Genomic DNA, 14788 nt, shown 5'->3' with positions numbered 1-14788 from the left:
AATTTATTAGTATATACGGTTACATATAATGTAACATACTATAATGTTTCTAGCCTTACATGCTTCTAGGTAAGGGTGGAGTTTCCTTTTGAGATTAACTATCGGCAAGTACAGAAGTCAGTGAATGTATTTCAGTATATTGTTTGTACTAGGAGCTGAATAAGCTCCAGGTGCCCATTTGCTTCTAACATACGAGATGTACTCTAAGCCCGGGTTTCACTCAAATGCTGTCAATCTGCTGTGCCAGAACTCTACAGTGAGAATTCTGGATATAGACTGCTTCCCCCCACCCTCCCCATCCACAACCTATTCTATACCAGCTCTATGCAGAGAAACCTCTTTCCACACCCAAATGCTGTTTGGGGATAGTCCAGTGGAAGGGGACCTGCTACACATGCAGAAGATTCCAGGCTCAATCCCCGGCATCTCCAGTAAGGACAATTGCTGACAGCCAAAGGAGACAATATGGTGGATCTGGGACCTAACTCAAAAGAAGGCAGCGTCACATGCAGTTGGACTGGGGCAAAGACCTGGTTAGAAACTAGAAAGGTTTCTAGTAACAGCAGCCAGAACACCTGGGTTGATGTTGCCATCTCATCTGCACAACCCCTCTAGTGAACTGGAACTGAACTAACATGATCAATTAGTCTGAACTTGGACTAATTCTCAGCTGCATTATAGACTCAAAAGAGTTCATTGTAAAGCATACACTTCATGACAATTTGCCTTTACTTACGGTTTTGTTTGGTTATTTTGCTACTTTTACTGCACTGTTTTATTGCTGCTATTGGTCTGTCTGCTGTTACGTTTTTATGTTTGTTTTTTAAATCTCCTGCTGTTTTATCTTATATGGGTTTTTACTAATGGCCTGATGGGTTGAGTTTTAATTCATATTATGTTTACTGTAATTGTTTTTAGATTGTTAGTTGCCTTGTGGTTTTTAAAAAACGGGAAAGGTGGAATATAAATTTGAAAAAAACAAACATTAATATATACTGTATTGAACATGCATCTGAGCAAATACCAAACATACAGGCAAGTGCAACAGAGAGATTCCTCCATCGCAGGCTTTCATATGACCCTTTCAGGATTCAGACCATTCTACACAGTCCTGAACTAGAATTTAAACATGGTATGAAAGCCATGGTGCCATAATCTTGATGGTGCGGGAAAGATCAAGCCAGCCTCTAGATCAGGGGCTCTAACGAAGTATGCCCGAATATACGTGCACATGAAAAACAACAGCACCATATTCTATCCAGTCTGCCATCTTCCATCAGAATGAAACCACAAAAGGTTACATCAGAACAATCCCTGCATCTTTAATCAGAGTTCTGCAATTACATCAGTGCTACTCTACCCAGTCGAGATTATTATTTACTCTCTCTCAGTCTCTTAAGACAGGCCACAGAAGGAAATCTAAGCACATTCTTCCATTGTCATGGCAAGCCAATTACATAGAGCAGCACATTTGGGTCTGCAACTCTGCCATGAAAACATGGGATCTAGCACTCTACATTGAATTAAGGTGCCAATGTTGCAGTTCTCATCCCTATACATGAGATTTACACACCTCCAGTAGCTTAGAATAAGCTACTCTAGAAATGTCTCTGACTATGGTGTGAAGTTGACTATAAAGGATATCTCTCTCTCTGTTCCTTCAGGCTCAGGTTTGAGGTACAGCATAACAATTACTTCCAAGGACAAGAAAAAAAGGTTCTACTAAATAACTAGTTAACCTTCTCTACTAGTTTACTTTCTCTAAATATAAAAAAATAGCATTAGTGTTACACAGAACATGAATCAAGGCATATATGTAGGCAATGTCACAGAGTGAGTTGCCTAGCTCAAGGAGCTTCAATAAAGCATTTCCAAGGCAGCGCTGTCCCAAGACACAGTTAAGCCTCATCCCAGATCTCACTACAGTGGATGTTGCTTACCCAGCACAAGTCTCATTTCTGTGCAACTAAGGCTGCAATCCTAACCACATTTCCTGAGAGTAAGCCTCATTAAGCAAAATAGGGACTTACTTCTGAGTAGACCTGGTTAGGATTGTGCCCTAAATCCTATCCCACAGAGATATTTTCAAAAGCATAAAGGGAAACCACCATACTACACCGCTGGCATGCATGAGATTCCTTTCTTTTTCCCACTTTCAAGAAATACAAAAGGAAGAACGAGATACATGAGAGATAGGAGGTCAGGGGGCATCTCTGGTTCCCGCACTGTCAGTTATCACTCACAAGCCACAAACACATGAAGCTGTTTTAGCTACAGATCCAGCCTTTTGGTCCTTCTAACTCAGTATTGTCTACACAGGCTGGCAGTGGCTCTCCAGGATTTCAGGTGCAGGCCTTTTCCAGCCCTACCTAAATAGGCTAGGGATGGAACCCACAAGACCTTCTACATGCACTGAGCAATGGCCTATCTCTCCATATTCTAAGGCCTGCCCCTCTGCCGCTTTTGTGCACAAACGGCAATGCCCATTTGGCTCCAACCCTAAAACACAAGCCAAGGTAAACTCACTCTCTATCTGACTCATGGTGGATTTTGCTGCTGTTGTTTCTTGAACAACTGTATAAGTTTGCCATGCGGTGTTTTGGTACATGACATATAAACCTATTTTACATATGGATTCCAGTATTGTTTGACTGATAAAAGCTCTCTCAGGCCTCAGGAAGAAATATTCCTCAGCCCTACTAGCCAAGATCCATTAACTGGAGATGGCTCTGACACTCTAGCCCACCACTTTCTTCTCCTCTCCATTTCCAAGTCTGGGACTGCAAGGAGGAGGAGCTGAGGCAAGTAATTGGACAGGGGTGGACACTCCCTGCCAATCTATTTTCTCAGGTGATACACCTGTAATTACATCAATTAAGACTGAGATGCAGACACTATGGAAAAAGGAAAGTGAGGGCCAGATTCAGGAAGAGCACGTTGTAAAATGCAATCATCCTGTAAAGCCAAGAATGGAAAAAGAGCACACATTTCTAGGTGCCAGCATCAGACTTCGTAGTACTTGAGACACCAGGTACCCGGAATTTTTCTAATCCCCTGTGAGCAATTTGCAGCAAAGCTGCACCTGAATTAAGTGAACCAAGGTACAGTGAAGGAATAGGTACGAACTCACCAGGCGGTTGTTCTCATATACATTTTCCTTGGAAAGTGAGTTAAAGTCTCTGAAAAGAAACAAAAAAGGCAGATGTGTTACAGGAGGTGGAAGTTGCACAGCTCAGATCGCAACCCAATTTGCATTGGAGGTAGCCATTCGTGAGGCATTTCAAAGTGTCATTTTGGGACCAGACAATCATTGCAGGTCCATTGTCCTTGAAGTTACAGACAGGAAAAGAAACCTTCCGACTGTAGATATTTCAAAAACACAAAGGCAGGAAATCCAGTTCTAGCACCGCCACATATATGAGTGACCTTTATTTATTTATCAAAAGAAGAGACACTTCCACAGGCAAACTCTGTGCTATACAGAGTTTCTACATAGTACAAAACATACAGTGCTACACAGCTGTACTCTTCAGCAATGCGCAGGCAACTGGCCCAAGAGACGTTCCTAGTGGCCTGGCTTCAAATCCAAGTCAGTTCAACCAAATTGGAATACACTGTTGCGTGTTCATGAGAATCACCTCACATGTGACTTTTCTCTACGTGTGCGCACTGGTGTAAGGAAAATCCTACTGAATAATGGACGTGGAAGTAGGCATCTTGCTAGGTGTGAACTTGTTGGGAAGCCACGATCAGCAACCATGCTGCATGAAGTCCAAGCGGGATGCAAAATACCATCTTTACGCACGTTAGTATATGTAGAGGGGTTTGCAGCTTGTGTAATGTACTACAGGGTGTGTACATGCCTGGATTTCCAAACTATTTCCAATCCTTCATGCAGCTGTGTCTCTAAAACCAGAGAGGTTTTGGGCAGGGCTTCCAAGCAGTCAAAGGGGTATACCACTTCACTCAGCACATTCTTGAGACCTTCTTCATTTTCCCTAGTTCCTAGTGTACCATAAAACTACCAAGTCCTGGATGACCTTCCATATTCATTGCAAAACAATTGTGTGATGAAAATCCCTGATTTACCCTTATTTTTTCTGCATATTTTCACCTGGCTGTCAACTAGGGGGTTCTGATAGTGCACTGGCATCCTCCCGGGACTGTTGAGACATTCAGATGCACTCACCATTGTTCCCTTATTGATGAGGACCTCCCTCTTTGGATAGGTAAATGAATCACCTGCTTTGAGTTAGCTTTGAACTGTGAAATCCATCTGATTTTCAGGAACAGGAAAGTCAAGAGCTCAGGTGAACCTACCTACCCGCGGTATGAAATTCCATAGGTAAAACCTAGTTAATGGCCACAAGTTGTAAAACGTGGGGTGACAAACCACCTTTGGGACCCTGGTCACAAAGAGAACTTGATGCTTTTCAGGAGATCGCCCACTTGCCCAGCTAGATGTGACTGCAAGGATTGTCCACCTGCACTGTGCAAGTACACAGGATACGGAAAGTTCTCAAAGAAACAGTGTTAGTGGATTGTTTTCACCTTGCATTTTAACCTCCATGCCATCCACCTAATCAAACCATTCACCTAATCCTTCCTTTGCTTTTCTGTGACTCCTCAAGCACCTTATTTTTCCTTTTAAACATTACTTTGTTTTTATTCTTTTCATAAATTTCCTTTATTTACTGTTTTATCTGTCTGGTCTCAGTTCCTTTGGGAGAGAGGTGGTTCTTCCCAGACTACCTGCTTTTAAAGTCTGGCTCAGACTGGCTTTCAAAGAGATCCTCAGGGATTTGGAGGTTCTCTATTCTTCTAAATTTCTCCAAAGCAGCCTCCTTCTCTGGTTTCCCATGGCCTTGAGTGGTGTCAGTAAGAACTACCATTACAGTTTAAAGTAAGTTTCAGAACAAGATGGACTGGAAGTGGGTGTTGACTGCAAGGCTTTGTGCCCATCCATCTAACTACTACAAATGGAACAAAAAACACATCCAAATTATGCACACAGGAAGCCCAAAGGAAAATGTGCACACAGGCCTAGTCCACCAATTCACTCCATTTATTATTATTATTATTATTAACAGTATTTATATACCGCTTTTCAACTAAATGTTCACAAAGCGGTTTACAGAGAAAAATCAAATAACTAAATGGCTCCCTGTCCCAAAAGGGCTCAATCTAAAAAAATGCAAATGAATACCAGCAGACAGCCACTACAACAGACAGTGCTGGGGTGAGGTGGGCCAGTTACTCTCCCCCTGCTAAAAAAAGGAGCACCCACTTGAAAAAGTGCCTCTTATCCAATTGACACAAATGGCTCCCACATCTGCAATACTTCACCAATGAATGACAAACCCTCTACTCCCACCAACTCTTAACCCGGTGACATCCTAAACAACGCTGCCTGTTCAGTGACAGTTCAATGACTGAATTAACGCATGTCACCTTTCTCCAGCCTTGCCAAGATCTCCCATTTGTCTACATTTCATTGTCTTTTATATGAGGAAAGGGCAGGCTACAGCAAAACAGCCAACTTATTTCACAAGCTTTTGAGCACCTGAGGTACGAGACTAAATTAGCAAGCCAGGACATGGTCCACAAACATCTGGGGTGTTACGCCCGCACCATGATAGCAACCATGACTGGTCATGATGGCATCACCTGTTCAGTGATCTCAGCATTTTTTAAACAAACCCCTTCATTTAGAGATCATCCCCACTTTACACGTGAGAAAGTAGGCAGTGAGGTGACGGATAAGGCTACGCCACCATTACTCACACAGATGAAAATCCTGTCAGGTATAGGTTTTATGAGGCTTCCCCTGCTGTTTTAAGCAATACTTCCATTTACATCAGGAAACCGGAATTACTGGTTAAAACAGCAGAAGAAGCCTCAGAAGGGTTCTCAACCTCTGTGGAACATCATGCGAGGCTCTGTGAGCCTCTGAGTATCCTGGGGAGGGGGGGCAGTATGTCACAGACCTGCCCCAAGTCGCAATGAGCAGTTGAGAGCAACAGCCAACAAGCACATGAATTGGACAAGTTACATATGAAAGTCAAGACATTTCAAAGCCGAAAAATAAGAGATTCTGAACATAAGAGATTCTGAACAAGCTGAACATTCCTCCTCCATAACTCCAAAACTATCACTTTTCTTCCTCACCCAAGGAAGTGAGGCCTCCTATCAGAGATACCATTATACTGCCAGTACAGTGGAGCCACAAGTGCATATCCTGCTGAGGGATAGGGTTTGGACAGAGCTATGGCGCCTAGACATGGGGTTAGGGAGACAGACTGAGTTCAAGGCCTGTGAGGCACAAGTGGGTCATATTAGCCTGTGTGCCATTCTGCAACAGCTTTTGTCAGCAACTAATCTTGGAGGCCATTCTAGGGCTAGTCATGTGTATGGTATGAATGCACAGGGGTCTTTATGCACCCACGTGTTTTTGAGTGACTGAAAACACAGGGCCTTGACCCCTCGAAAACGAGCACAGATCATGAGTATATCTGTACAGACCAACAATCTGTACAGACCAACTGTGGGTCGGACCCACTAGGTGGGTTGCGAACCAATTTCAGGTAGGTTCCCATTCATTTCAATATTTTATTCTTAACATATTAGACTTGATGGTATGCAACTGCATTTGGGGAAATGTTACAGATCTGTATTTTTAACAGGCTACTCTGTGTATGCTTTTAACAATGACAGTAAATGGGACTTACTCCTGGGTAAGTGTGGGTAGGATTGCGGTCTAGGATTGTTAAATATTTTCCTGCTTGATAACATCACTTCTGGTCATGACAACACTTCTGGTGGGTTCCGACAGATTCTCATTCAAAGGTCCCAGTGCTAAAAGTTTGAGAACCACTGCTGTAAATGATTATACATAAAGAAAGGAGGAAGGAATGGTGGGTTGAGCTTCAATCCCTACTATCCCTAACCACTGTCTCTGCAAGTTCTGTTGCCACTAATAGTAAGTGAAGGCAAGACAGCACTTCTCAGGGGTTAAATCTGGCCTAGAAGTTTCCAACTGCTGGCTCCCAAACAACAGAGCGATCTCTCTTCATTTTCCTTTTCAAAAACACACTTTCAGAAAGGGTAGATACAAATTAAACAGAATCAACACCTCCATTCCTCCAACCTAGATGAAAAATTCAGGCCTGCTGGCGGCTCAAACAGTGAATAAACCTGGCATTCAGAGCCAAAAGACAGCATTAGTACTGATATATGGCAGTAGTTGGTAGCAGCACTTCCTGGGCCAAAACTAACCAACACATGACTCACTGGTCCAAAGGTTGAGAATCCTGGTCTGAGCTCAAGATTCTCCAATTCATCAGGAGATACACCAAGAGTCAGCAGCTTCCATTCCAAAAGCAAAGGTACAAGCACAACCAGGATTCAAGGACTGATTCAGTTCTAGAACTGAAATTCCTGGGCTGGGCAGTGCTGTAATTCTATGTGTTGGTCCACTCCAGCTACTATTTTGACTGGGAGATGGTTCTAGTCAAACACAAGAAAGAGCATGTGGGCAAGAATCTGACCACTCCTCATGCATGCCACTTGACAGCAAAACAATCATACAACGTAGCCATGGATGTGGAATTCACCCTTTAGAGAATCTCTGCTTTCATTTTCTTTCTTTTTGTAGAGGAGAAGTTTAGAGTCCTTCCTGTTGCATAGTTATGCTTGAAAGTGTGTGGGCTGACATGTCTCAGAAGCTGTAAATAAGGAACATGAGATTTGTGGGCAGGACCTGAGTGCCTTGCCTGACTCTCTGCCCCGTTCCACAGTTAGCGGAAGTAGAAGAATTGAGTAATAAATGCAGAGTTATGCAAAAATATTCACATAGTTCACACACATTGCAGAAATCTTTCCTTGGCACAGTTTTGATTCGTTCAGGACTTTTTTTTAAGTACAGAATACACAAAGCCCTGATCATAAGGTCTCATTAAACTGTGGGAATGAGTAATAGAACAAGACTACATGAGCTTTCAGAGCTTCACCATCTCCCGATTTCACTGTGGTCTCATTTGGATTCATTGACTGGAACAGCACGTTCCCCTGGAAGAACTTGCAACTGTGGGCTACTCATGTGCCCAGCCAAAGCCCATTAATCATGTGCAGTGCTGTATAAAAACGGCCTAGAAGGAGAAAGGGTCTGCTTTCGATCTGCCAGAGGAGTAGCTTTTGACAATCGCTTTCCAGCCTTTGATCCAGTAACTTCCAATTCAGGACATGCAGAAGTCGTCAAAATGATTCAGCACCCTCTTTAGATGTGACTTGGAAAATCCTTGCTAAATGTACCATGTCCTTATAAGGTCCTGTGAGTCAAGTCGGCAGTACAAGTCACTCCACTCAACTGAGAAGCACTTAGACCATCTGCTAGGAAACAGATTTATGCCATAGATACTTAACAGCAATGACTTCTGCTTAATGAGATAGCCATTCAGTCTCAAGAAGTTTAGACACTGACTACAGATTTTTGAGCTTCTTCTTCTGGTGCTGACCATGTGTGCTTCTAACAGATGCTTCTCAGATGCACAACAGCTGTTACATGTGTTTAAAAACCTGTGAATTCTTGACTGCTCCCCTGCATGTGTGTCAGTTGCATATCAGTGGCACTCTTCAGCTGACAAGAGGCTCTCTGTCCAATCTCTAGGTAACTGCTTGGGCCCCCTCCATCTCTGCAGGCAAAAATCTGTAATAACTACAAAAACATTTCCCCATAGATTTGTCATAGTAGATTGATTGTGGACCTGTGCTAAGCTGAGGCTAGTTTAACTAGCAGACTAACCTTCTTTGTCTACTACAGGGCTCTCCAGACCCTGTCCCATGTGGGGTGCTTACCATTCCGTAGGGAAGTCATCCTTTCCCGCCACCAATCTCTCCCAAACTGAGCTCCAGGTTCAGTCACCCCCCCCCCACTGTACCCGGATTTCATTGCAGGTGCGGTGGGCTGGAGCTCAGTTTGGGGGAGATTGGTGGTGGGGAAGGATGGCTCCCCTGTGAAACATTAAGCGCCAGTCACACCAGGAACACCTTTCCGGTGCACAGCATTCTCCACTTTGGAGACCACTGGTCTACTATAACTAAAATGTCTGGGAGCTGGGGAAGAAATGATCAAATGTGTTTGCAACCTCAAATTTGTTCCACTCTAAAGAGTGGCAAATGTTCCGGCTAAAAGGTCCCATCATGATAATACTACTTAGCATTTATATATCACATCTCAAAAAACTTTACATACATTATCTCAGCAATCCTTTCAATGATCTGGTGTGGTAGACCAGTATCATTACCTCATAAGAACATAAGAACAGCCCCATTGGATCAGGCCATAGGCCCATCTAGTCCAGCTTCCTGTATCTCACAGCAGCCCACCAAATGCCCCAGGGAGCACACCAGATAACAAGAGACCTCATCCTGGTGCCCTCCCTTGCATTGGCATTCTGACATAGCCTATTTCTAAAATCAGGAGGTTGCACATACACATCATGGCTTGTAACCCATAATGGATTTTTCCTCCAGAAACTTGTCCAATCCCCTTTTAAAGGCATCCAGGCCAGACGCCATCACCACATCCTGCGGCAAGGAGTTCCACAGACCAAACACACGCTGAGTAAAGAAATATTTTCTTTTGTCTGTCCTAACCCCCCGCCCAACACTCAATTTTAGTGGATGTCCCCTGGTTCTGGTGTTATGTGAGAGTGTAAAGAGCATCTCTCTATCCACTTTATCCTTCCCATGCATAATTTTGTATGTCTCAATCATGTCCCCCCTCAGGCGCCTCTTTTCTAGGCTGAAGAGGCCCAAACGCCGTAGCCTTTCCTCACAAGGAAGGTGCCCCAGCCCAGTAATCATCTTATTCGCTCTCTTTTGCACCTTTTCCATTTCCACTATGTCCTTTTTGAGATGTGGCGACCAGTACTGGACACAATACTCCAGGTGTGGTCTTACCATCGATTTGTACCTCCATACTGCAGAGAGGGAAGGGGCTGAGGCTGAGAAATTAGTGGCCACCTGAAGGCCACCTTATGAGAATATCTGAAGCAGGGGCTTCATCTGCCTTGCTGGATCAGACAAAAAGGTCCATTTACAGCATAATCCTGTGCATATTTACTCAGAAATAAGTTATACTGAGTTAAATGGAACCTACCCCCAGTGTGTATAGGCCAGCCCTCCACCTCCTTTACTGACCAGACAAATGTCTTCGGAAGCCCTCAAGCACAGCATGATGAAAATAGCCATCCCCCGTTCTTTGTGCACCGGGTTTGGTAATAAGAGCTCTATTCCTCCGGCATGTGGTTTCATTTTTAGCTACCACGGGCAAAGAGACATTAATAGACCCATCCTCCATGAATCTGCTTAATCCATTTGAAACACCAACTAAACGAAACATCATGGTAGGAATGGGGTTGTAGAGGCCTGGGTGGCCGATCATTTCTTAACTATTTACATATTGCAAAGCTGGATTACTTATATTTTATTTATTTTTCACATATTTATGGAGCCCTTCTTCCAAGGAGCTCAGGACGGTGTACATGGTTCCTTCCCTCCTCACATCAACACCTACTTGTGAGGTCAGGAGAGGCTGAGAGATAATGACTGGCTCTAGGTCACCTAGAAAGCTTCATGGCTGAGCAGGGGTTTGAACCTGGATCCTCCAAGTCAAAATCCAAAACCAGAACCACTACACCTGCCTGGCTCTCAGCAGCAGCAGCTAGTGATGGGTGATGATAAGTTACACATTGTGATAAAACCCCTGGGGGCTGGGGGATAAGAATAGGCTCTCAGTTTGGCTGTACTTGTCCTAAGAGGCAACTAAACAGCCACCAGGTAGATGAGACTTATTAGCCTGGGAGGGCAGCTCATCTGAGAGAAGGAAAACTCTGATCCCAAACCTCCACTGCCTTGTGGCTACATCCAGTTATGGAAAAGGCTTCAGGAGTCAACCTCAAGGCAAAATCCAGAGCCGGAGTCCCTGAGGCAGTTCATGGCTGAACACAGTCACGTTCTGGCAACTCCTGCGGCCGCTGGAACCAACCGTATTGGCTTCTGCCTTTCCACTGGACCATTCCAGCGACGTAGAGAGGGGGGATTTGCTGCATGGGTAACAGTCTATCCTCCATATCTACTTTACCCAGGCTTCGCGCACTGGAGAGGACACTGTTCCAGAACCACTATTCAGAGTGCGATACCACAGTCTTCTGAGACTGAAGGATGCCAACATGATGTGATAAAAAAGTAGGTAGCCATATCAGTCCATAAGGGGGACGGACCCCCAAACCAAAGCTTGGTTGGTCCTTATAAAGGCACAAGCAGCAAACTTTCAAGTTAACTCCTTATCAAGTTGGATGTTTAGTAGAGCAGGAGAGATGCTGCTCTACTAAATGGGGCAGGAGAGAGAGAAACAAGTGGCAAAAGGCCCAGAGTCTGCAGTTTGTAACAGTCGAGACTGAGTACACTTTTGGGTTCTTACAGCAAGCCTAGCTGAATACTCCCCTCCTTCCAGATTTTGCTTTGCTTAACATCTATCTTGGTGAAGACTCCTAGAGAACACAGAAGCTTGTGGCTCACAAATTTGCAGCATCTCAGTCAGTGATCAGTGATCAGTCAGATCAGTGATAAAGGTACTAAGAAACTGCAGCATACTAAGAAACTGCAACAACTGCATACTCAGTTTCGCATTCACTTAGGATGTCTCCTCACCCCCACCCCATTGCATGACACTTAGCTAAGTGAGACCTGCATACAGATTTCCTCTAAACCTGAAATGAAGATGTATCCCACTGAAACAGTTTGTCCTCTCGGACACCTAATCATTAGGAATCAAGGAACCAGCAATCACATGCAGCTTTCCAGTGACATACAGAAAGTCACTGAAGGTGAAGGACACAAACTAGGTCACATCTGTCTCTCTATCTCTCTCTCTCACTCTTGTCAATGGATACTTCCTACATCCTTCATTCACATGGATCATATTTATAAACAAGGAAGGAAGAAGCACATTGACTGAGACAGTACAGGAAAAAGAGGGTGAAACATAAATTGTTACATGCAGGAACAGTTCTATAAGCAACAATAGGATTAAATGTTTGGGGGGGAGGAGAAGTATGATCACAAACATGAATGTATGTCTCTTTCAAGCAAAAGGTTTAACTACTGCACTAATAAGGTGAGTCACAAATCCATGGCTTAGAAAAGTCACTTCAGCTGACCATAGATGGCTCATAAATGGAATTTGGATTCAAAGACGCTTTGCTCCAGACTGGCAAGCCCCTTGAAGATCGCAGAGCAGCTATGCCAACAGCATTCATGGGGGGGGGGGAGTCGACTACAAACATACACCCCTGGTTTTTATGGGCTCATCACAACATCACAGCTCATCAACAGACATAGGGCAGATAATGAGGTCAAAGATCTGGGGAGGGGGGGGATAACTCAATTATCTGGATTCAACCAGCTTCTTCCAAGACCAGTAAGGCGGAGAGCATCCAAAGCCCTGCTTGCTAAGATGGCAATCCTATCCTCACTTACCTGGGAGGAAGCCCCTTTGACAACCATGGGACTTACTTCTGAGTAGACATGCCTAGGATTGGGCTCTAAATCCCTCAAAACCACAAGCTCTCCCCTCCCTCCTATATCTTGAGGGAAGCATCTCCCCTGTCCTTACCCTTGTATGTGCTTACTTGAGAACACTGAAGGCCATTTAGAGCCCAATCCTATGCATGTTTACTGTAGTCAGTGGGGTTTAACTCCCAGGTAAGCATGGATAGGATTGCAGCCTTAGGCCATAATCCTGCCCACACTTGCCTGGGAGTAAGTCCCATTGACTATAATGGGACTGACTTCTGAGTAGACATGCATAGGATTGGGCTCTGAGCCCAATTCTAGGCATGTCTACTCAGAAGTTAGTCCCATTATAGTCAATGGGGCTTACTCCCAGGCAAGTGTGGATAGGATTGTGGCCTCAGTTACCCCTTTGGACATCCTGTCTCTACTCATAGTATCCAGAGGGGGTAAAAGGACGGATTTATCCCCCCAGCCCTTTAATTTCACTTTTGGGGGTGCCTCTTATTGTAAGGGAAGAGGGGCAGCAGTTATTGGGGACCCTTGAAGGGGGTGCTGGGCTCCCCCCCAGGCAGCAGAGGATCTGTGGGCTCCCCAACCCTCCAAGGAGCCTGCTGAGGGCCGCCCCCCAAGCAGCCTCTCCTCCTGCGGGGTCGCTTCCTCCCCCCCCGGGCGCCCGCCCCCTTGGGAGACAGGCTCCCCCGCGGGCCTCCCAGGCGAGGCCGGGGCTTCTGCCGGGCCTGGTGGGGGCGGCCGGGGGTACTCACAGCAGGTCGGGCCGATGCCTGTGGAGGATGGCGCAGAAGGCGAGGCCGTCGCGGAAGGAGCTGCTGAGGTCTCGGATCTCCACGCCCGCGTAGCCCTCGCACTGGCGGCGGCACCAGGCCTGCAGGGCGCTGCGCGGGCCCGACATCGGGGCGGGCGGCGGCTCAGGGAGCCGGCATGGACTCCGGGGCCGCGCTCGGGCCCTCCGCGGCTCCCTCCTTCCCCCGGGGGGCGCCTCCCGCCACGCCCGCCCAGCCGCTCCGCCGGGCGCTGCTCAGACCTGTCCCTGCCGCGCCTGCCGCCGCCGCTTCTCCGCCCATGATCAGCCCCGCGCCGGCCGCGGCAGAGGCAGCGGCGCTCTCCTCGCTCATCCCGCGGGGCCGGCGCCAGGCGGAGGAGGAGGCTGGGGCAGCCGGAACACCTCTGGGGGAGGCTTCAGCAAAGGCACGGGGGGCTCTTTCCACCCGCAGCTATGAGCCGTCGTGGCTTAGCAGTGGGACCTCGTGCGATTCGCCCGTGGAACTCCCTGCCACAGGGTGTGGGGTGCTCCTTTCCCTCTCACACCACACCAGAGCAGGGGGACAGCCACTCAAGTTGAGCATTGGAAGAGTTACAGCAGGGAAAAGAACATAAGACTGTACCCAGAGTGTAATTGGCCTGTGGAACTCCCCACCACAGGATGTGCGGTGCTCTTTTCCCTCTCACACCACACCAGAGCAGGGGGACATCTACTCAAGTTGAGCATTGGGAGAGTTACAGCAGGGAAAAGAACATAAGACTGTACCCAGAGTGTGATTGACCTGTGGAACTCCCCACCACAGGATGTGCGGTGCCCTTTTCCCTCTCACACAACACCAGAGGCAGAGGGACCCACTCAAATGAAGTGTTGGGAGAGTTAGGGCAGGCAAAAGAAAATATTAATCGGTGGAACTCCTTGCCGCATGATTTGAGGGAAGACATTATGCAGGAGATGGATAGAGGGATGGTCTTTTCCCTCTCACGAAACACCAAAAGCAGGGGGACATCCACTACAATTGGGAGAAAAGACAAAGGGAAATATTTCTTTACCCAGCATGTAATGAGTCTGTGGAACTCCTTGCCACAGGAACTGGTGCTAGTGTCTGGCCTAGATGCTTTTAAAAGGGGATTGGACAGATATCTGGAGGAAATGTCCATCACGGGTTACAAGCCATGATGCGGATGTGCAACCTCCTGGTTTTAGAAGTAGGCTACCTCAGAATGCCAGATGCAAGGCAGGGCACCAGGATGCAGGTCTCTTGTGTGCTCCTTGAGGCACCTGGTGGGCCAGGTGTGATACAGGAAGCTGGACTAGAGGGGCCTTTGGCCTGATCCAGCAGGGCTCTTTTTATGTTCTAACCTCCATGTCCATGGGCAGCATGCTAGTAGTCAATACTAAGGGGGGGGGGGGGAATACAGCAAAAGGGGAGGC

General features: G+C 46.3%; 1 protein-coding gene across 1 annotated transcript in view; it reads right to left on the bottom strand.

Annotated features, from left to right (window-relative positions):
- Positions 1-13712, bottom strand: part of MICALL1 (MICAL like 1) — a 33533-nt gene extending 19821 nt beyond the window's left edge. Inside the window, exons 1-2 of the mRNA XM_066633476.1 lie at positions 13341-13712; positions 3131-3179 (exon numbers count right to left, since the gene is read on the bottom strand). Coding sequence (XP_066489573.1) covers positions 3131-3179; positions 13341-13486 — 195 coding nt within the window. The 5' untranslated portion in view covers positions 13487-13712. The remainder of the gene's footprint in view (positions 1-3130; positions 3180-13340) is intronic.
- Between the last annotated feature and the right edge of the window lie 1076 nt (positions 13713-14788).

The sequence above is a fragment of the Tiliqua scincoides genome, chromosome 7 (genome assembly GCF_035046505.1).
Source record: "Tiliqua scincoides isolate rTilSci1 chromosome 7, rTilSci1.hap2, whole genome shotgun sequence".
In the NCBI taxonomy this organism is placed as follows: Eukaryota; Metazoa; Chordata; class Lepidosauria; order Squamata; family Scincidae; genus Tiliqua; species Tiliqua scincoides.
Note: the sequence above shows the minus strand (reverse complement) of the source record. Positions and strands in the feature narration are given on the sequence as shown.